The following is a 21284-nucleotide window of genomic DNA, read 5'->3' as shown; positions in this document are numbered from 1 at the left end:
CTTTCTCCAAAAGTCTGTTCTCTTCTCCAGCTCCACCACAAAACTCTATGGAAGCTATTTCTCCACGGAAGTAAGGAAAGAGTTCATGTTCAGGAAAGAGTGTTCTACACAGAGATTCCAAAACCTCATTTTGGCTAACAAGAAACCATATGAATCCAGCTCATTTTTTCATGCAATTTCCCAGACTGCAGAGAGTCAACATGCAGCTTTTACTAAAATGGACCAACGAGAGATTTCAGAAAACACCATGAGACAGGCACCCTGGTGATACACTCAATATTAAAACACTCTTTACTTACACATCCTGTTGATATATTCATTTCCTACAATTTAAGAATCTGAAACATTTTCTTACAAACAAGTATACATACAGACAGGAACAGGCACTAAGCAACCCTACTGCAGGAACTGGTGGTATGTTCACAAGTGCGTCTGAGCTTAAAAAGCCTCTGTGTCAATTGACTCAGGACTAAAGAAGAAGTGGTTATGGTCAGGAAATATTTTTTCTGATCAATTACATCACTGATGTAAGCCTGTTTGGGTATGAAGACCAGGTGTTTTGCATGGAGCCTAAAGGCTGCATGTTGGTACTACATGTAGACACTCCTGGAAAAGATAATCCATTACAGAAAAGGAAAGAGCTGTTTCAGTAAGAGAATACATTACCTTCCCTCCTTTCCTTACTTTGATTCTAATTCAGTAACTTACACAACGTTCAAGTTTTAGAACTAAATGTCATGCCTTTCTTTTTTTTTAGTTTAATAGATAATACAAAGATGAAGTATTCGATTTAAACGTACCCTACCTACCATCACCATCAGCAAAAAAGGAAAAAGAAAAGCAAAACAAAAAAAACCTCCACACTCTATGAGTGAATTCACACTCAACCATGTAATGCACATTCAAAGCTATGCCAGCTTTGAAATTATCCATGTCAAGAGTAGCCTGAAAGGATCACAGGCAGAACTAAGCATACATGTTTTAAAATATGCTACAGTCAAATCCTGATGAAGAAAAAAGATGGAACTGCTCTACCCATCCAAACCTACAAAAAAGCTGAACTTGTAGGCAGGAGATCATGATAGACAGCATTTATCTGAGAGAAATTAAAAACTGAAGACTACCAATCTAATAAAGAGTGGCGATCTGTAAATAGCTTGGAGTTCAGAAGGACTCCTTTATGATTTTCCAGAAATTTCAGAGGCTGTAGAAGACTACAATTCACAACCAAGGACAGCTTAACTTGGGGGCAAGGTAGCTGTTCTTCATCCGTGTGCCCATCCGTCTCTTGCTGCCTCTGGAAGGGTCTCTCCATTAGAGGGACACCTCAGTGATTTCTGGTAGCAGTTGCTTAACTACCATGCAGTCTATCCTACTACTAAAACAAACAGATAAACAAAACAACCCCACTGTCACACAAAAGGTCTTTCCAACCAACTACGCTGACATGCTGATGGCAAATGCCTACAGTGGAGTATAACAGCAGGGAAGCACGCAGCTGTACCTGCCTAGAAATCTCTTCCAGCTTTCTGCATCTGCAAGATTTCCAAGCCACTGGTGACTTCTCTGTGGTCAGACAACCTTGATAGATTTATCTTCCAATCATTTGTCTCATTTATTGAGTGAGATAAACTCCGTGCCCACAACCTCCAGTGGCAACGAGTTCCGACTTTAATGCACAGCCCAAGTATCTTCTCATGTCTGTCCTGACACACTATTTTATTCTCTCTGGCTCTCATACTATGAGAAACAGTGAAGAGTCATCATCTCCTATTCACACATTCTCTGCATTAATCAGTTTTACGGATCTTTTTCACATACTGCACTATTTGTCTCTTTCCAGGCTAAAAACTCCTAGTCACTTACTCATTCTTCATAAGAAAAACTATCACTGACTGACTAATCCCTGGCTGACTCTTCCTTTATCAGTCTGTGATGCTACAAGATGGCAAACTTTTTGCTGTTCACCTGACATCTCCCAGGTCATCCAGGTCTAATTCTTGGGCCCTTGATGGACAGCATCAAATAATTCTTCCACTGTATCCTTGGTATTTCATTTGCTTGAACATATATGGAAAATAAATCAGTGTTAAACAGAAAATAGAAGCAAAGTTGCTAGAGTACAGCAAAAGCCAGGGCACACAAAACCATGGGGGACTATAAACAGGGAGACTTGGTTGAGCATGTTCAGTAACTGTCTCATTTGCACTTGAAAGAGCATGAGGATTTGATACTGGATAGTCATTCTCAAATTCCTAATTTTACAGGAAGAAAACCACGAAACAGCCTAACCTCAAATAAAAAAGCAATCTAACATACGCGAGCAGACTAGCAAAAATCACTGTCATGGAAATTACAAATGGTACTCACATCTGTGGGATCAGTTATCCCTTTCTAATATTTAAGGCAGATACAGCACAAAAGCACCATTACCTCCACAAATACATTAGGCCTTAAAAAGTCATAAACTTTTCAGGAATCCTTGCACCAGCAACATCATTGAAGCGATACTGTGATAGCACAGCAACCAGATAATCTCCCTGGCATCAGTGACACTTTTATAAACATGGCTGTGATACCACACACACACTTTAGGACTTCTGAACCAGTATAGTGGGTGTTATCTGAAAGATATCAGAGATTCACAGAGAAACATTATCAAGGCTTTCAGAAAATCCCTAGATAGCCATATTCCTTCAGTGACATGGTACTTTTCCTGTTTCTCCATCCTGCCCATTTACTTTAACACATAGCATTATCCCAAAGTTTGGGAAAAACAAATTTTTTAATTTTATTTTATTAAGAAAAATGTGTACTTTTCTCTGTGCATGCTCAGATACATCTCTCTACACATCTATTCCAAAGGATGACAGGGCAGACCTTTAAAAATAACTGCAATCAATGATAATAAAAATCTCTTTAGCACCTAGTTAGGTTTGCTTAAAAGCAATGTATACACTTCCAGAGCTGCTAGCTCATGAAACCAAAGCTTTGAAAATCTTCTAAAGTCAGCTTTGACTCAGTTGTTCTGAAAGTTGTAATGGGTGATTACAGTGGAAAAACAGAGCTAAGTTGCAGTTACTTACACAAACTAAATGATACTAGATGCTTTATGGTCTACAAACACTGAGTCAGGACCTGTGACTGGTGTCCCAGGTAAGAACTACCTCCCTCTTGCTTGCCACATCAGCTGGGGTTTCCTCATTCTGCAGTGCTCACCACTCTACTCCAAGCAAAGCTGGAGAGACAGAGAGGAGAACAAAAGCCCATAAAGAGGCAATGTGCCTATAACCTTCCCCCTCCCCCTGATTTCTGCCAAAAGCAGAGATGAGACCCACTAACTGGCTGCAGCCCACATGCAGCAGTAATACTATGCCTCCCAAAGTCACCCTTACTACATGAACAATTAAAAGTAGGCGTGTTCATTGAGCCCTGTTCCTCCTCCCACCTTTACAATAACCACATTAACAGGGACGGCAAAATCCACACAAAGCAGGATTTATAATACTAAAAGTGGTTTTGATGTATTATAACCAATAAAATAACTTTTTAACAGAAGGCAAATAGAAGCTGTGATGAGAGAACAGACGCAAAAAGAGAAAAGCAGTAACAAGCTAGAAGACAAGATAGAATTTTAAGTAGCTTAAAAAAAAAAAGGCAAGGAAACACAAGCTGAGACCTCAGGAGAGATATTGAGATATTTTTTTTTTTAAGATTTTATTATTATTGATACCAAGTCCTGAGTCTGGAAGCTGGAGAACTCCAGAACCACCTTGTAGCAAAGAATAAATACACAAACCAGAGACCTAAGGATAGCCTATCCTTTAAGAGGAGAGTAAAGGAATTAAAATCATTGGTTCACACTACAAAAAACCCTGCTTCATTCAAGGAAGGCTGACCTTCAGATGAGTTCTGTGCTACGGAAGGGAAGAATATTCTGCCAGGCACAGACATGGGTGAGCAAAAATCCACCTACTAGCATGCTAGGAGGAGAGTTGAAGAAGAGATTCCCCATGATCACCCTGGAGATCATTTCTAATCCACAAGGAAGATATTCAGTTTAAGTAATCAGCAAATTAATGGTGCAAAGCCTGCATCGTAGTAAAAGGCAGATGAAATTACAGCTCATGAAAGGTAAAACAACATCAAAAATAAGCAACTTATGTTGCCTGCATTGGAAATAAATGTATTAAGTACTACCGAAGCTAGAAGATACATAGCTGGACCGATCAACAGTTATCTTATTCAGAAAGTAACTGAACCTCCTGACAAGGGAGAAACAGCATTATCAAAAATAGCATTAACCATTTCAATTGTCAAAGGGCTCCTTTGACATTATCACCCTACACACTCAGAGACTTTTGTGTTATCCAGTCAGGCTACTGCAGTCTAAACAGATAACCTGCTAAATCAAATAGGAATCATAGCAGAGGGTGAGAAGCCCAACTCCTCAGATGCCCATATAAAATACCAGAGGAAGGTCTGCTGGAATCATTCCAGCTGATTGACATTCACTGTATCTCAGACCTCTAACAGTAAAAGTCACCTCTGACATTTCTAGTCATCTGTTTCTTGAACTTACTGTTACAAGCCAAGCAGGGCAAGCATATTCAGTTTCACCTGATAAAGAACTTTCACAGAACTCCGCACTAATTAAGATATAACCATTCAAGTCACATGAGAATATGCAGCTTAAAATGCAGACAGGTGAAATAGCAGCGACTGTAAAACAGGCTACTTTTAAAAAAGTGGAGGATAACTGTAAATCAAACCAGGCATCAAACAAGCACGAAAGAAAACATAAATTATGCGTAAACAATTTAATTTGACTAACAGAAGTCATGGGGCATTCAAAATAGGAAAGCCAGGGTTACAGAAGTAAAGGTAACCCTATGAGACAACAAGGAGAGGAAGTTAGCTGTAAAGAACAGAGATGTATGAGAAGCAAGAAACCAAGAAAAAAAAAATGCAAATCCATGGCTAAAAAGTCTGGGACAGCAGGAAATATATATAAGAGTGTGGAATCCAGATAATAGTACTCAACCATTCATAGACAGAAGCAGTGAAGATGGATAAAACATTCAATACATCTGCTCTAAATTTGTCAAGAATATTTATACAGATATTTATATAGGCAAAATAAGACAGTTCATAAGAATTTAAGAAACAAGGCATTTAATCCAGTAATTATTTATTTATCATACTACACCATGGTAAATCAATTGCTCAGATTTCAGTTTTATCATTGCAGTAGTACCTTAATGAATAAACTTTTCAAAAGGTACCCAGTCTCACCTGTCACTTTGCCTGATGAATTTTAATGCAAAATTAACATGAAGTGTGCTGTAAACTGGTTCAATAACAGACCTCACAGCATAATTACAAACTCACTCAATAGCTACATTTGTCATGGAGTGCTGCAGGAATCACACTGGTCCTGTACAGCATTTTACCAATAACTTGGATGAAAATAGAAGCCTTTGAAATATAAAGTATTTGAGATGGGACGTGGAAGAGGACAGTTGCGAGGAAAAGTGAGTTTCTAACACAGTGAAGCGGAACTGTTTCTCACACTCAATACAGGTAAAAAGTTTACAGATACTATAAAAAAATAAACAAAAAAACAACTCACCAACCAACCAAACAAGACATTGCACACTGAGAACAGGAAACGTCACAAAAACCAATCTTGATAAGAAGAAATTCAAATCATGACTGAAACAGTAGTTTTGTTTTAAAAAATAAAATAAAATAAAAGTAGCAAGACTTCTACCGGAAGTCTCATCCTGCCATCTAGAGGAGACTGGTCAGCAGTGGGTTTAATCCTGGTTTTGATAGCCAGGACTTTCAATAAACAGTCAAGTTCAATTTCTACTATTAAATTTCAATACACAAAGATATAATCAAATCCAATACCTCTGGACCAAAACCACAAGCCCCTTAACTTTATTAAAAAGGTATTTTGGATTTTATTTCTTGTTTTCTTAATTATCTAAGTCTGTAAGACAAAAGAACTTAAAGACAGTACTAAGAAAAATAGTCCTGAGAAGCTCTGTTCAAATTTTGCATCTCATTTTCTGTGAAATTTTTAAGATAAATATGACACACAAAGCATTCAATGTATTACAACCTAAAGGAAAATAGACTTCAGTAACAAGAAGTTACAAAGAAAGAGAGGTTTCACAAAGCTTGAAAATCCAAGATTTCAGTTACTATAGACTACGGGTTATAACTGCCAGACCTCAAGATATTTCATTGTTCACTCATTTTGTCTTTATGTATTTATTTGTTCTCAGCAAAAATAAATGGAAATGCATGCAACAAATATTGCTAATGAAACAACCACCTTGTCAGCCTTAAAGTAACTCAGGCTCTGCTTGCACTCCATTTAGCAGGACATTTAGCTGTCTGACATATAAGCCCATAGCTTAACTGAGAAAACAAATCATCATCCAATCTCTGTATTTGACTCAGTTTTATATTATAGTTTAACTTCTACTCCATTAAATGCTTTACACAGTTGTAACACGTTAACACTGAAAGCAAAACAAACTTGCAGGGAGTATGATAAAATATGCTTAATGATCTGTGCATAAGGAAGCATTAGGATCTCCTAGGTTTACAGTGAGGAAGCTTCTAAATGTCTGTTACTGCTTTTTTGTTACCCACTGAAAGGAAGGTGAAAGACCTGTAAGTTTTAAAACTTTTGGTGCTTTGTGTAGCCCAAGAGTAACTGGAACTAAGATCTACACTAGAGCAAAATAAAGCAGAAAATAATTAAACGTGTCAGTATGTACAGGTTGCATTTAAAAGAAACGCAATACTCTTGACATCCTCAAAGTTGGATCAACCTTTTAACATTGGAATCCTAAATGTGATGGTGAAAGCAGCTGCTTTGTGAGAAAAAAAGATAAAAATTGGCAGCTTTTAAGAGGGATGAAGGTCAACTTTAGTACTCAACAACACCACCTCAGCACAACTGGGGTGGAGGTGAGGGAAAAGAGGAAAAAAACCCGACAGAAAACAGCCACAGAAGTAGAAAAATGTATGAACACTGAGTGATAGGAGAATCCTATACACAAGTTGAAGTTACCCTGTGCATGAAGTTTGACAGAAGCACTGCCACAAGTATTCCAAGAAATAGCTTTAGTATCTGAGTGGGAAATTAAGCAAAGTGACCTGATTTATCTCAGGCAACATTAAGTCAGGATCAGAAGTTTATGTGCCACTAGACAACATCAGATTGACGTGTGACTACTTGTTATCTCTGCATGGTTTCCCCCATGCAAGGAGGCTGTAAGTTGGAGATGCAAGTTCATGCTCTCATCCTGTTTTGGAAGGTCACTGTGACTGTCAGACACTTGCCAAATCTGTCAACACACTTTCACAGCAACAGATGTACCCTGACCGCATGCTTTAGTGCGAAGACTTGCAATGCAGTCAGTCACATCTGTGTACAGCACTTACATTCATCTAGTCCCAGCTGATAAGCCAGGTTCTGCAGGCCACGAACTTTTTCCATCAGGTTAGCAGTAGTGAGGCTCCCCAACTCTAAGAAGAGAGAAAAGTGGGAATTTTAACACTGTCTATAGCCATCTAATGATAGTTTACATGTTTAATACTTCACAGAGCACTTTTAAGTCATACTTCTGACAAGATCTATTTCCAGTGAACAGAGCATGTTCTAAATTCAGGTTGATGACACACCTGATTTTAACATACTGAGAAAAGACCAGCTTTTTTGCTGAAAAAGACAACCACTGCTCTGTTTCATACTGTAATCTGCTACAATTGCGATGAGCTAACTTGCCCCGTATTTTGTAAGTTCTTGTAAATTCATTTTGCTATGTGAACAAGCTATAACAGTATGCAAGGGAATGTACATTAATATTATGAACATTAATAATGTGTGTTTAAGCACGTTTCTTGCAGCAAGCAAAAGTTAATTTGTCCCACTTTGTAACAGTTTATCTGCAATTCACAAAAGAGGCAGAACATGCTCAAGGATGTTTACTGCAAACTAATAGCTGTAACATGCAGCAAATCTACATGCTAGATAGCCCTTCTGTAACTTGCTCATACAGCCTTACTGTTCAATTAGACATTCTAGATCTATGAGTGAAGGTGCACGGGCACCGAATTTCTGAACATGCCAATCAATAAGTCTATACTGCTCACCAAGTTTGATCAGCTAAGGTCCACCAAAAAATTCATGTCACCTCTCAAAATACAAGAGACACCCGCTGCACTTACAAAGCGAGAGACTGGTAAGCATGGTAACTGAAATATATTTTTACATTACACTGTTGCAGCTGGTTCCTCCATGCTTGTTTTGAAAAGTCAGCCTGACATCTGGATATTCTCTTGGAAATAACTGGATTCATGAAAAATGTATACCATTAATGGGACAGAGAGACTCCTGAGCTGGAGATTCTGCAAATGTGAAGGCTAGAGATCTGAGGCCACAGCACCACTTCCAAAACATTTAACGAACATATTTTAAGCCTCTTAAGTAAGTACTGAATTCCCATCTGTTTTGGAGACCTCACTTTCTACCCACAATGCCCATACTCACCCTTTAACATGTCAATATCGTCATTTTCTAATTCAGCCATCCACTTGGGAGGGGAACTTGTAATAGGCTGTTTTGGGGAAAAGAAAGTTCATACTCAGGTGCATTTTTGGAGTTATACAGAGAAGTCCCTGACAGGAAAACTCCAGATACTCTGTAGAAATATTTTTATGCCTAACCTTGTTTGCTAGCTTTCCCCAGACTTTTTAGAGTTAAAAAAGGCACACTATCACCCACAAGCCAAAGCCAGTATGAAAATCGTAACACAGAATCATAGAATGGTTTGGCCTGGAAAGGACCTTAAAGCTCATCTAGTTTTATCCCCCCTGCTACATGCAGGGACACCTTTCACTAGACCAGGTTGCACAAAGCCCTGTCCAACCCGGTCTCAAACCCTTCCAGGGATGGGGCAGCCACGGCACCTCTGGGCAACTTGTGCCAGTGCCCCAGCACACTCTCAGTAAAGAACTTCTTCCTTATATCCAATCTAAATCTCTTCCTTTTCAGTTTAAAACAGTTCCCCCTTATCCTGTCACTACATGCCCTGGTAAAAGTTCCCACTCCAGCTTCCTTGTAGGCCCCCTTTAGGCACTGCAAGGAAAGAAAAAAAAAAAAAAAAAAAAAGGAAGGGGAGGGTGGGGAGGGAAAAGCAAGCGGGATTTCCTAAAGTTTAAAACCTTTTATTTCTTCCAAGATGCAATTCTTATTCACAGCTGCACAAGGTATTAAAAGAACACAAGAGAGATATTAAACACACAAGGATTAAGCTAGCACATACTGAGGCTATTACTCGAGATACACTTCATAGAACAAGGATTTGTAGCCCGCAAGAGGAAACAGCGGAGCTACAATCAGACGGGAAGGGGGAAACGCGACAGGCAAAGCAGCGATCGATCACTCACGCTTTTGAAGGAGGCAGCGAACTCGGCAACCCCGGGCACTGCCAAAACAAAACGAAGGGCAGCGATGGGTGAGCGCCTCTGGCGGCAGCGTCCCGCACCTACCCGGCCTCTGTGGGCCCAAGTCCGCACCGCACAGCCACCCGAAGAAGAGCCGCACCTGGCCGGGTCTACCCTCCCGCCCCGCAGCTGTCAGATAGCCGCGGGCCCTCCAGACTTACACTGCTCTGGCCACAGGTCCGGGGAGGCGCGGTCCAGCTTCTCGAAGCTCAGAAGAGAGACCTCCAGATCAGCGCCTGCAACAGAGAAAGGGTAAAGCACGGCCCAGGCCTCACCATCGGAACAAAACACCACTTCCCGCCTTACCATCCGCGGGAGCCGCCATGTCTCCCGCTTCACGTGACGCTACGCCGCTCCCTCCCCTTCCCCCCCACTTGACCCCGCCCTCTCTGCAGAGCCCGAGGGAAAAGAGCGACAACAAACCACACCCCGAACCCCACGTGTCGCTCTCGCCGCCACCGTTGGGAGGTGTCGCCGGGGGCGGTGCTCGGCCAATCGAGGCCCGGCGGTCAGTGGGCGGCTTAGCTTTCGCGACCAATCCACGGCCCGACACGGGGGGCGTGCAGGCGGGGGGACGGGGCCGCCGGCTTGCTGACGGCGATTGGCTGCACGCCGCCAGAGCCCCGCCGAAGGGGGTACCGCAGCCGCAGAGGCCGGTGCGAGGGAGGCCAATGAGCGCGCGGGGGCGGGGCCTCGGGAGGGCGGGGGTGGGCGAGAGGCGCCGTCGGGGGGGTGCGGTGCAGCGACCCTCGGCCGGGATGGCGGTGGCTGCGGCGGTGGCGCGCGGTGCTTGGGGCGGGCAGCGGCGGGTGGCGCTGAGGGTGAGGCCCCGGCCCCGGCTCGGCATGGCAGGAGGGGACAGGGGAGGGGAAAGGAGCGGGCGGTGCAGGGGGGTCGCGGCCCACCTGGCCCAGTCGGTGGGGCCGTCCCGAGCGGGAAGCCGCCGATGGCGGGGGGTGGGTGCTTTTAGACGGACTCGTGCGCAGGGCGGGGGGGTTTGAGACGATCGGGAACCCTGAGGAACCGGGCTGCTCTGTGCTTCCCTTCCCGTCCAGCTGCCACGGAGACCCGGTGCCCCTTGGATCACCTCAGCCGCTGCCTCTTTCTCCTCGACTTCTGTGGTGAGTGCCCGTCCCAGGGAGCGGAGCGAAGTCGGAGGGCGGGGGAGAATGCTGGGCCCGTGGAGGGGTCTTCTTTCGTGAGGTAGTGTGGGGAAGCCCAGCCTAGCTCCCTTCTCTGAGACTCTCGGTGGGTGTGCCTGGAGCAAACATTCGGGGCTGCCCGTGCACCGGGCACGGAGGGCCCCGCGCTCATCGGGAGGGGGGAAAAAACAGTTCAATGTCAGATTTGTTTGGCTCCGGAGCTGAGAAGCGCCGTCTCGGGCCGCTCCCGCCGCGGGTCCCGAGGTAGCCGTCCAGGGAATCACCCCGCGTTACTCCATGTAGCGATTGAGCCCTGCCTGGCCCAGCGTGTATACCCCTAAGGGCGGTGTGTTAGCTCAGTGCTTTCTCCATGTTCCTTAAGTAGCACGCCGGTTTTTTCCCGAGTTTTAGATTTCTTTTACGATGTGTAATATTCCTACAATAAGATCGGTAAAAATGAATGTAGAATATATGAGTAATGATAATATCTGAAAAAAGGTGGTTTTGAGCTGTGGATGGGTGTCATATTATCCATTTGTGGCAGAGAGAGAATCTGGTGTTGTTTGGGCAGTATTGAATAATTTTAACTGTTACAGTGCCATTTTTCTTCCAGTATCCATGGCTGTACACTCTCTACGTTCTGAACAGCTAAATCATGATTCTCCAAAACGTTTGCTTTGCTACAGTCCTTCTAGTAAGCATAGCAGGCTCATTCTGTACAGGAAAAAGGTGGTGATCTTATGGAAAAAGTGTGATCACTCTCAATTCAGCATTTTCTGGCTCACTTAAAATATTTTTTCATTGTATGTGCGATTTTCTAGATGCTCCTTTGAAGCAATTTGAAAACGAATATATCCTTAAATTCCACTGCACTGAAGTCCACGTGGGTCACAGATTACTGGAGCTTGTAGGTCCACTGAAGAGACCTTTTCTGACAGTCAGGAAACTCAGTCAAGGGACTCAGATTTCCTGCGCTTCCTTCCAGGTTCTTGAGGGGTTGTGTTTTCATAGGCACAGACTTCTGCCTCTCTTTCTGAAGTGTAATTCCAGCTACATAATCATCTGCATCTTTTTATTCTTGATTCACTCCTGGTCTTACATCCTAAATCACTAGGTCTTGCTTATCTGTTAACAGCCTTACTTTGTACTTCTCATTCTAGCTTTCTGTGCTTGTCCAGCTCTCATTGCTGTTCACTTTTTTCACTCTCATCCACTTTTCACTATCATTTTTGTCCAGTCAACATCATTTATATTCCTGATTCTTTCTCTGATCTCTTTCCCTTCATTACACCTTGGACAGCATCCTGATCCTCATCTCCTTCTCATAATTCCACATCCTAATTTCTTCACAGAGTTTCTTGATATGTTTGGGTTTACATCCCAGTTCTGTTGATCTGTCCCATTTTTATTCTTCATGCAGCATTTCTGTCTTCATGCAGCAGATCTCTTTCCCCTTCCTCTTATCCATTCTCCCCAAGCCACTGTTCTGTGGCATGATTAACTAACTGGTTCTTGGTTTCTCCTAGTTCTCCCCTTACCTCCCAGTATCAACTCCTAGTTTCTGGTTTCTTCATTTATACAGTCCCAATCTGGTTTTCTGCATGATACAGTTCTATTGCCTATCCAGCGCTATTTACAGCTTCTACCTCTGCTTTTCCTTCTGTTCTCCATTTACCAGAACTCCTTCTTTCAAACTTTCATCTTCTCTTCTCTGCATCTGAGTTGGAAAGTTCTGTTTTCTGTGCTGCCTGCCTAGAGAGTCACTGTGAAACCTGTGGATGCAGGTTCCTTGTTCTCAGTTTCAGGACCAAGTGGGGAGCAGGGAAAGTCCTATTTTACGCGTGTAGCTATTAGCTGGAGACATGAACCTACTTAAGTGGCTTGATGGAAAGGAAACACATAGGACAGTGTGCACTGGGTACATGGAATTCTCATGAGGTTTCTTCTGACCACTTATTGTAGGGTTTTTTTCAGTTTTCTAACTTAGTAAATAAGTGATTAAGTAGATTGAAATAGTTCTGAACATAAGCATAGCAATGTATTTTTTCTATAACTTTTTGTGGAGAGAATTTTGGCTGTTTTAGTGTGAAGTGAGGAAAAAAATGGGTTAGAGAGCATGAAAAATTTCAGCCTAAGCAGTTAGCTGAGTCTTGCTGTAAATACTGGATCTAGACTCTCTAGCAGGCAGTGTAGTGGTAAATGATAAAGGCACACTGGTGTGAAGGCTTCTTGAGATGAAGAACACTTACTGTCCAGTATTTTGTCCCCCACAGCCAACAACCAAACTCTTCATTGATGGAAAGTTTGTTGAGTCCAAAACTACTGAATGGATTGATATCCATAACCCGGTAAGTGAAATGGTCTCAGCTTATATATTAGTGATCACTGTGCAGCAAGGGTCTGTGCCTCTGTTCAAGTGTTTGGCAAAAGGGGAAAGTACATATATTTTGTGAGAAAGGTTTATACTTGGAGCTTAAGGTGGATTTTACACTGTGTAATTGCTTCTTAATTTCCATTTCACATGAAATGTCAGTCTTGGGAAAGTGATGACCTCCTTTATCTCCCCTGTGTAGTAAAACCCTGATCTCTGGAAAGCAAGCTGAAACTCCGCTTATAGGTTTTTTGCTTATAGACAGGCTCTGTGATCAGTATGTGAAATTTCTGAAGGGTTTCTTTCACCTTGTATGTGAAATCAACCAGGTGTGATTTGATGCCAGCTAAGTCCTGATAGAGACTGATTTCACTCTCAGACCAAGGTAAAAAATGTTGCCAGCTGAAGCTCCTCTCCTTTCAGAGAGTTTCTAACTGAGACACAATACTCACGGTGAAGTTATAGGTTAGATGCTATGCAGTGCAAAATTGACTAGTAGCACTTGTACTTGTCAGAGTCCTCCACCAAAGACAAATAAGGTTGCACTCATAAGTCCTACCCTTCTGACCTCCCTAGTAAGCACTTAGTGATTTCTAAAAATTTTCTCTGTAAAGCCCTGTTTTGATTTGCTGTATGGAGGTGATCAGAGCAGTGAGTTGTGTTTATGAAGCTCATTTTGTCTATATGTGGCAACCACTGTTCTTGTTGAATTTTCTTCCATTTTGAGTACTTTCTCTCTTAGTGATGTCGCTGGGTTTTTTGTCATGTCAAAGCAGACTTAATTTTTAAGAGTGCGTTACAAGGAAGTTAAACTGGCAAAGACAAGCTTTTAAATACTGTAGAACTAAGGTTGCTGGTAAAAATCTTACTTTGGCCTAGTGGTCTAGGTAAACTAACATCAGTGCCAGTGCACAGTCAGATACTGCTTTTTCATAAGGAACTTTGACTCTTTTAATGTGCAAGAGGGACAACAGATGAGCCAAAATGATGCAGAAGGAAAAGACCACAGTCCACAGAAGTCTACACTTACTGGAAGCTTCCAAATAGAGAAGTCACTTCAACTCCCAACTTGAAAATCAGCATTGCATTTGCAGCTTTCTGGGTGCCAAATTTGAGATGTGTAGAGTGCAGGTTTTCAGAACTTTTCCAATTGTAGCCCAGGCCTTTTGTGTGCACCAAGGAAGGAGTCTCTTTTGTGCTCTCCCCTCAGATCCTGTTAGAACAAGGAAATCAGGTGTGTGGTACGAAAGGACTGTTGACTGGTTGGCAAGAACAGGTGGAAAAATTGAGGTTTGCTGCAGTTTGATTTTTCCTTCAGGCCACAAATGAAGTGGTTAGCCGTGTGCCAAAAGCCACAGCCAGTGAGATGGAGGCAGCTGTGGCTTCTTGCAAAAAGGCATTTTGGAACTGGTCAGAAACTTCTGTTTTGAGTCGCCAGCAAATCTTCTTGCGTTATCAACAACTCATCAAGGACAATCTGGTGAGACAGCATGGCTTTGTGTGATGGCTGTTGCTGAATGTGTTGCAGTTGATTTTAGGAATTGGGAGACTTGGGGTTTACATAGTTCTTGATGAGGCATTGTTGCCACAATTGAGAAGCCAACTGAGACACTGGCTTTGAGAGGTGTAGCAAAGCACTCTCCATCAAATGGGGACAGTGCTTCTCAGGGAATATTATTCTGCATTTTTCCCTTTACCAGAAGACCACAAGAGGAACAAACTTTCAGCCTTGATGGAGAGTGTGCCAGCTGGTAAAGAAGTGGGAGAAGTATGTTACTATGTCTTTGGGTTTCCCTGATTGCTTTTCCAGTGTGTCTGTGTGTGACATCTGACATCTGAAAGCTGTGCTGTACAGGCCAACCCACTTTTTTTTTTTTGTCACGTGCGTGGTTTACTGGCTCCTTGTCTTTAAAGAGCAAATCAGTCAGTGTGACTCTTCTGGGTTCTACTCAGTCTGTTCACTGTGATCTTCAACTCTCTTAAATTGTCTTATCCCTGCACCCTGTTTCATGGGCAGGCACTTTTCTAACTTTCATAAACCTTCTGATTTCCATTTTCAGAAAGAAATATCAAAACTCATCACCTTTGAGCAAGGGAAGACCCTGGCTGATGCTGAGGGAGATGTGTTCCGAGGCCTCCGTAAGCTGCTAGCTGCTCCTGTTAAAAAAGGGGCTTTGAGAACCTGTAGGAAGGGAAGCAGGTCTTCTGAGCAACTCATTGCTCTGGGATTCTGTAAAGTAGCTCCCTTCATAGCCTCCTACTGAAAGAAAAGGGGCAATTGTAACTCTAACCTGAAAAGTTCCCTCAGAGTTTCCTAAAATCACTTCCAAGTTATTAGTTCTTAACTTTTCATAGGAGTGAAAGGGTAAGAACTTCTCACTTGTACTCAGATGACCAAGGTTTCATTGCAGATGGTACAGAAATACTGTACCTGTGCTGCTTTTACTGAGGCTGTGTGTCTTTGTTCCTATCACATGGACATATAATGCACTTGAGAGATAATCCATTTACAGTGAGCTCGCAGTGCTTGCAGAGCAAAGGGATTTTCTGGAGCACAATGAGTTTTAGTTGTGGGAAGGAGCCTGGAAAACAAACTTGGATCAAGGCAGTGGTAAGAAGGGAGTTTGGGGACTGACGGGTAACAGATCATCTAGTGGCATATTGCCCTTTCTGCTGCAGAGGTGGTTGAACATGCTTGCAGTGTGACATCCCTCATACTGGGAGAGACCATGCCCTCCATCACTAAAGACATGGACACTTATACTTACCGCCTGCCTCTGGGTGTGTGTGCTGGAATCGCACCGTTCAATTTCCCAGCCATGATTCCTCTTTGGATGTTCCCTATGGCCATGGTTTGTGGAAACACCTTCTTGATGAAACCATCTGAGCGTGTGCCAGGAGCACTCATGTTCCTTGCCAAGCTGTTTCAGGATGCTGGTGCCCCTGATGGGACCCTGAATATCATCCATGGACAACATGAAGGTAATAATAGCCCTTCTTGGGAGATGGCTGGAGTGTGTAAGTGTTGTGGTGTGTGATCAATGGAGGTACCATTAGGAGAGTTTGATACTGAAGCTGTTAGATAGGTTTGAACAAATACTTCAGCCTTCTTGATGGAGGTGAAGGGAGGTGACTAGGAGATTCTCTGCCATCTTGCACCAAATCTTCAGGAGATGTATATAGTGGACAAAATTTTGGGGGCTGGGATCAGAGTTCCCAAAGGATGTTAAGTGCTCAATGGTATTTAGCAACCTAAGCTCCAACTGAAATATGTAGATAAATCATCCTGGTTTCACAAGGAAGCCTAACCTAGAATTTAAGGCCCACTAAATATGCAGTGGATGCCAGTATTCTTGCCTCCTAAGATGGTATTTTTGTAGCTTCAGAACATGAGGATACAAACAGACAACAGTTACTTTGCTTTGCATCACTCAGGCACGTTGGAAGATGCTCAAAGCATGAAGAGATGGCAGAGAGCCAAGTATATGAGGACAGGGGCAGGAGTACACATGCTGAGAAATTAATGGAAAGAGGCATTAAATAGGCAGTGGGGGGAACGCAGGTGTAAGAAATACGGAATTCTGAGAAGAAGAAAGATACATAGATTTAGCACTGTGGGGATGGGAATGGAGGGAAGCATTTGTGCACCACAGTTATAATGTATTATTTCCTATTTGAAGCTGTGAATTTCATTTGTGACCATCCGGATATCAGAGCAATCAGCTTTGTGGGATCTAACCAAGCTGGCGAGTACATCTATGAGAGAGGATCCCGGAATGGCAAGAGAGTCCAGGCCAACATGGTAATGCCTCTGAATAGAGCACACTTCAGCATGTAGACTACCTCTGTCTCCTGTGAATGTTAAGAAAGACCATGCCACTCAGCCACAGGAGCTGACTTTGATACTCATAGTTAAGTGGTGAGGCTGCCTTTCTTGCCAGCCTGTTGGTAGCAGAGACATAGCTACTATATGAGGATACTGCCAGAGAGCTAGAGAAGTGGGCTGGGGTGATTAATAATGGGAGACTGTGGATGTGTTATATTTCAGGGAGCCAAGAACCATGGTGTGGTGATGCCTGATGCCAACAAAGAGAACACCTTGAACCAGCTGGTTGGAGCTGCTTTTGGAGCAGCTGGCCAACGCTGCATGGCCCTGTCTACAGCAATTCTAGTGGGAGGAGCTCAGAAATGGCTGCCAGAGCTTGTGGATAGAGCCAAAAATCTACGTGTAAATGCAGGTACAGACTGTGACAATTTCTTATGAGGTACTTCACTTCTGTACAACTGTAGGTTTTCAGGTCAGTTGCAATGTGCCTCTTGAAGCAATTTGCACTATAGATTTAATGTGTAGAGGTAGGAGCTAGCAGATTGTCTGGATTGGGAAACAGCCCTAGACTCGGGAGTTAGTTAGGAATATGTAGGAAGGCTTGGCAGTATGACTGATGCAAGGCTTACAGGATCGATCTTGTTTTAACTAGAGCTTTGAGGTTATGGTTAATTCAAACCTACCATTTATATTTATATATATACTTGGGAGATCCTTCCCATTTTTAGTAAGCATGCGATAAAAAGGAAAAATGGAAACAAGTACTTTGGAAAAACTAGGCTTGTTAATACTAGGATAATGATCTTTTGTTTATGTTCAATAAAGTCCTGCAAAGGGGAAAAGTTTCCTTTCTGAGAAGAATCCATTGTCGAATTTTGGCTTCCCAGTGATCTAAAATTATGCTTCTCTTATTTGTTGATTATGAGAGTTGCAGGCTATTATTCTTCTTCATTAATGTCTCCAGTCTTTGTTATGTGTCTCAGAAACATCAGGAATTTCACTTTTTTCCTGCCAGTGTGGTTAGCTCCTTGATGCCTGTGAAGACGAAGCTGTCAGGGTTAAAAACGTGGCATCTCTGCCTCTTCACAGGAGACCAGCCTGGAGCAGACCTAGGGCCTCTCATCAGTCCCCAGGCTAAGGAGCGCGTTTGCCATCTGATTGAGAAAGGAGTACAGGAAGGCGCCAGCCTTCTTCTGGATGGACGTAATGTCAAAGTGAAGGGTTATGAAAATGGCAATTTTGTTGGGCCAACGATCCTTGCCAAAGTCAAGGTAAGATGACCAAAATAAGTGCTTGATAGTGTATATTGCAGGGACAACTGAAAAAATGGGTTGCTCAAATCAGTCAGTGTCAATAATCACAACATAGAAAGCCCCTAAACAGCTCAGCCTTCCCTTGCACAATTCCAATGAAGTACTGATTGTCATACTGTTGTGGAGCTGACAGAAGAATTTGCAACATACTCTGAATGAGGTTAATAATCTTAAATTGAATGGATTGCAGCCAACTAAAAGAAGATACGGGCAGTTTGTACCATGTTAAACTAACTGTCCATGGAGCATAGTGTACTATCTGTAGTAGTGGCTAGCAGCTGATGCCTAAGGAGGAGTATGAACAGCCAAACCTGCAGTTTTCCTTCCTCTGTGTTATGCATTCCTGCAGTTTGCAATTTAAGGACTTGCAGAAGCAAAAGTTAAATACTTGGAAATCTTCATGAGAATAATACAATGTACAAAAATCTCTTGGTTGTCGAATATATCCATAACTTTGTTGAGTTAGCCTCTCAATATAATGCATGTTGTGCAAGAGATGGACACTACTGTGGGCAAATATTCTTTACCAGGTACATCCACGTGAGTTTTCATACCTAAATTCATTCTTTTGTGTTTATGCAATTAGCTGGTATGGTTCCTTAATATTTAAGTAATCAGTTCTTCATGGGCCTTTTGGTGAGTGATTCCATGAGATCAAACCAATTTTAATAATTCTGCTATTGTATTAATTTTATGCTATTACATAACTCAGGCTTTTAATATAGCTCAGCATTTTCTTGTCTCATTTTCATTAAACATCTTAAAATGCTTCACTTTCCTGTGGTGTGTCATAAATACTGTTAAGTATTCAAAAGCAAATGTTTCACTGCAGTTTTATGATTCCTAGTTTTCTTACAGAGTAGTTAATAACATAGTAAGCTATGTAAAACTTAAACTTGTCAAGTGAATGTTTTGTAGTTTGCTGTACTAGCTATTAGTGATTAAAGTACTCTCCAGCTGGTGGTTTTATATGTGACAGATGTGGTAATTATCAGACATAAATCCTGGACACTGAGTTGGAGAGCAGGTTCTAGTCACTTTGTCAACAAGAACTGAAGTAAACTATCCTGAATTAATAGGATTAACTGAATTAAACTATCCCAGTCTCAATCAGCCTTGGTCAAAGTAGACGTGAGCTTGGGCAGGTGGTGAAAGCAGAAAGAGCTCTTGAGATGAGAAGCAGTACTCTTTTTAGTGGACTACATAGATGCCAGGGCATGGGAAACAGTGAAAAGGCAAGGAGGACTGAAGGATGGCCTTTGGCAATGCAGTGTGATGGGTGATCCAAGGAATAACCTGAGCATTAGCAGTATGCTTGTTTATTGTATCCAATCTACTAGGATATTTTTATTTTACCCTGTTTATTATATTCTGTATGCAAGCTGCTTTTTCTGCTGTTCATCTTGGCAGCCAAACATGACTTGCTACAAGGAAGAAATCTTTGGACCTGTCTTAGTGGTTCTGGAAGCAGATACTTTGGATGATGCCATTGAGATGGTAAACAGCAACCCCTACGGAAATGGAACTGCAATCTTTACCACCAATGGAGCCACAGCTCGGAAGTACTCTCACTTAGTAGATGTAGGGCAGGTATGTTCAAGCTAAAATTGTTGCTGTTAGTACTCACCATTTACCATGGGTAGCCATCCAGCTGTAGTGACTGATCAGAGACCACTCAGCCAACAGTACTCAGCCTCAGATTTAAGGAAACAAAATGTGGTAGCTTTCAGAGAGTGCTCTGCAATCTGTTCCTTCTTGTGATTAATATGGTAGCTTTTCTTTCTTATAGGTGGGTGTCAATGTTCCAATCCCAGTACCTCTGCCCATGTTCTCTTTCACTGGTTCCCGTGCTTCTTTCAGAGGTGACACCAATTTCTATGGCAAGCAGGTAACTTGCTGATTTGGAGTGCGCTATTGGGTTGAACTTTGATAAATCACATTACAAATGGCAATTGCGAGATGGTTGTCAGACCTTATTAATAAGGAGACTTTGAAGCCCTCTCAACCAGGAAACTGAAGTGCAGCCAGTGATCACAGCCACCATAATGCATGTTACAATAGCCAATTCTATCAAGCCTTTTTTTAGGAGCTTGAGAAGGGAGCAAGAACTAAGTAACAAACTTTCTCACAGAACCAGAATCTTTGGGGAACTAGTAAACAGAACAGGCTGACAGGAACTGTCCCCAATCACCTTTTTGTAGATAAAGCAAAAACTGTTTGATACACCACTAAAACAGACCTGAAGAATTCATAAGGCCAAATACCTGCTTCATGTGTCTCTACTTTCCTCCAGGGAGTGCACTTCTATACGCAGCTGAAAACTATCATTTCACAATGGAGAGAGGAAGATGCCACCGTTACCAAGCCTACTGTGGTTATGCCAACTATGGGAAACTAAATCAGCCTTTGCAGATGGTGTTCCTGGTGCCCTTCTTCTATGCTGCTCTTCCCAGCTTTGTCTCAGTTATCATCATTTTCTTGGGAATGAATAGAAAGCTCTGTTTTCTGAAGGACCTCTGTTTCTGAGAAGATCAAGCAGGCTCACGTAATGCACAGTCTGGGTTTTCTGTTGCTCTTGGTGTCTTTTGGCTAGCGGAATGCAACTTTTTACCTACAACCTACTGCAGACAAAACCGCTATATAACTGAAAAGGCAGACAGTGAGATAGGTCTTGCTTTGCATTTTTCCAGAACCTCTGAACTTGAACATTCCTCTGGTTTCCACTTCAGTTTCTTTAGCCTTAGTGACTCACTCCTGGTTACATCTTGTAGCAGTTTTCTTTCAGCTCTTTATCTTACATGTTAAGATTTTGAGTTCACCTTAAATCAGAGTACTGATTTTGAATCATGTACCTGGGATACCTTCGATGTCCCATAGAAGTGACTTTACACACAATGAGGACAGCAAGTTTGGGAGTTGAAAATGTCAGTTTCCAGAACACTTGGGAAATAGCTTTCTAAGGATTTCTCAGGAAACCATATTTGATTGCTTGTCTGAGGATGGAAGAAATCTCTCTATGTTACAGTGACCTTCACTGTGCCTCTGACAGCTTGAAAACTTCTCTTCCTGTTGTGCATGTGGCTTGTATTCTCCAGCTTGCT

General features: G+C 42.4%; 2 protein-coding genes across 2 annotated transcripts in view; one reads left to right on the top strand and one right to left on the bottom strand.

Moving 5' to 3' along the window:
- Window positions 1–9888, bottom strand: part of LIN52 (lin-52 DREAM MuvB core complex component) — a 44930-nt gene extending 35042 nt beyond the window's left edge. The window contains exons 1-5 of the mRNA XM_080619592.1: window positions 9838–9888; window positions 9693–9767; window positions 9475–9512; window positions 8576–8642; window positions 7468–7551 (exon numbers count right to left, since the gene is read on the bottom strand). Of these exons, the coding sequence (XP_080475718.1) occupies window positions 7468–7551; window positions 8576–8642; window positions 9475–9512; window positions 9693–9767; window positions 9838–9856 (283 nt within the window). The 5' untranslated portion in view covers window positions 9857–9888. The remainder of the gene's footprint in view (window positions 1–7467; window positions 7552–8575; window positions 8643–9474; window positions 9513–9692; window positions 9768–9837) is intronic.
- Window positions 9889–10276: 388 nt separating this feature from the next.
- ALDH6A1 (aldehyde dehydrogenase 6 family member A1) lies at window positions 10277–21077 on the top strand. The gene is made up of 12 exons (XM_080618516.1): window positions 10277–10352; window positions 10587–10652; window positions 12947–13021; window positions 14363–14524; window positions 15105–15183; window positions 15724–16026; window positions 16725–16846; window positions 17093–17282; window positions 17960–18141; window positions 19594–19773; window positions 19973–20071; window positions 20477–21077. Exons 1-12 carry the CDS (start codon window positions 10290–10292, stop codon window positions 20579–20581), a joined length of 1626 nt encoding a protein of 541 aa, XP_080474642.1. The 5' UTR covers window positions 10277–10289; the 3' UTR covers window positions 20582–21077.
- The last annotated feature ends 207 nt before the right edge of the window (window positions 21078–21284 follow it).

Source organism: Psittacula echo (genome assembly GCF_963264785.1).
Source record: "Psittacula echo genome assembly, chromosome: 5".
In the NCBI taxonomy this organism is placed as follows: domain Eukaryota; kingdom Metazoa; phylum Chordata; class Aves; order Psittaciformes; family Psittacidae; genus Psittacula; species Psittacula echo.
Note: the sequence above shows the minus strand (reverse complement) of the source record. Positions and strands in the feature narration are given on the sequence as shown.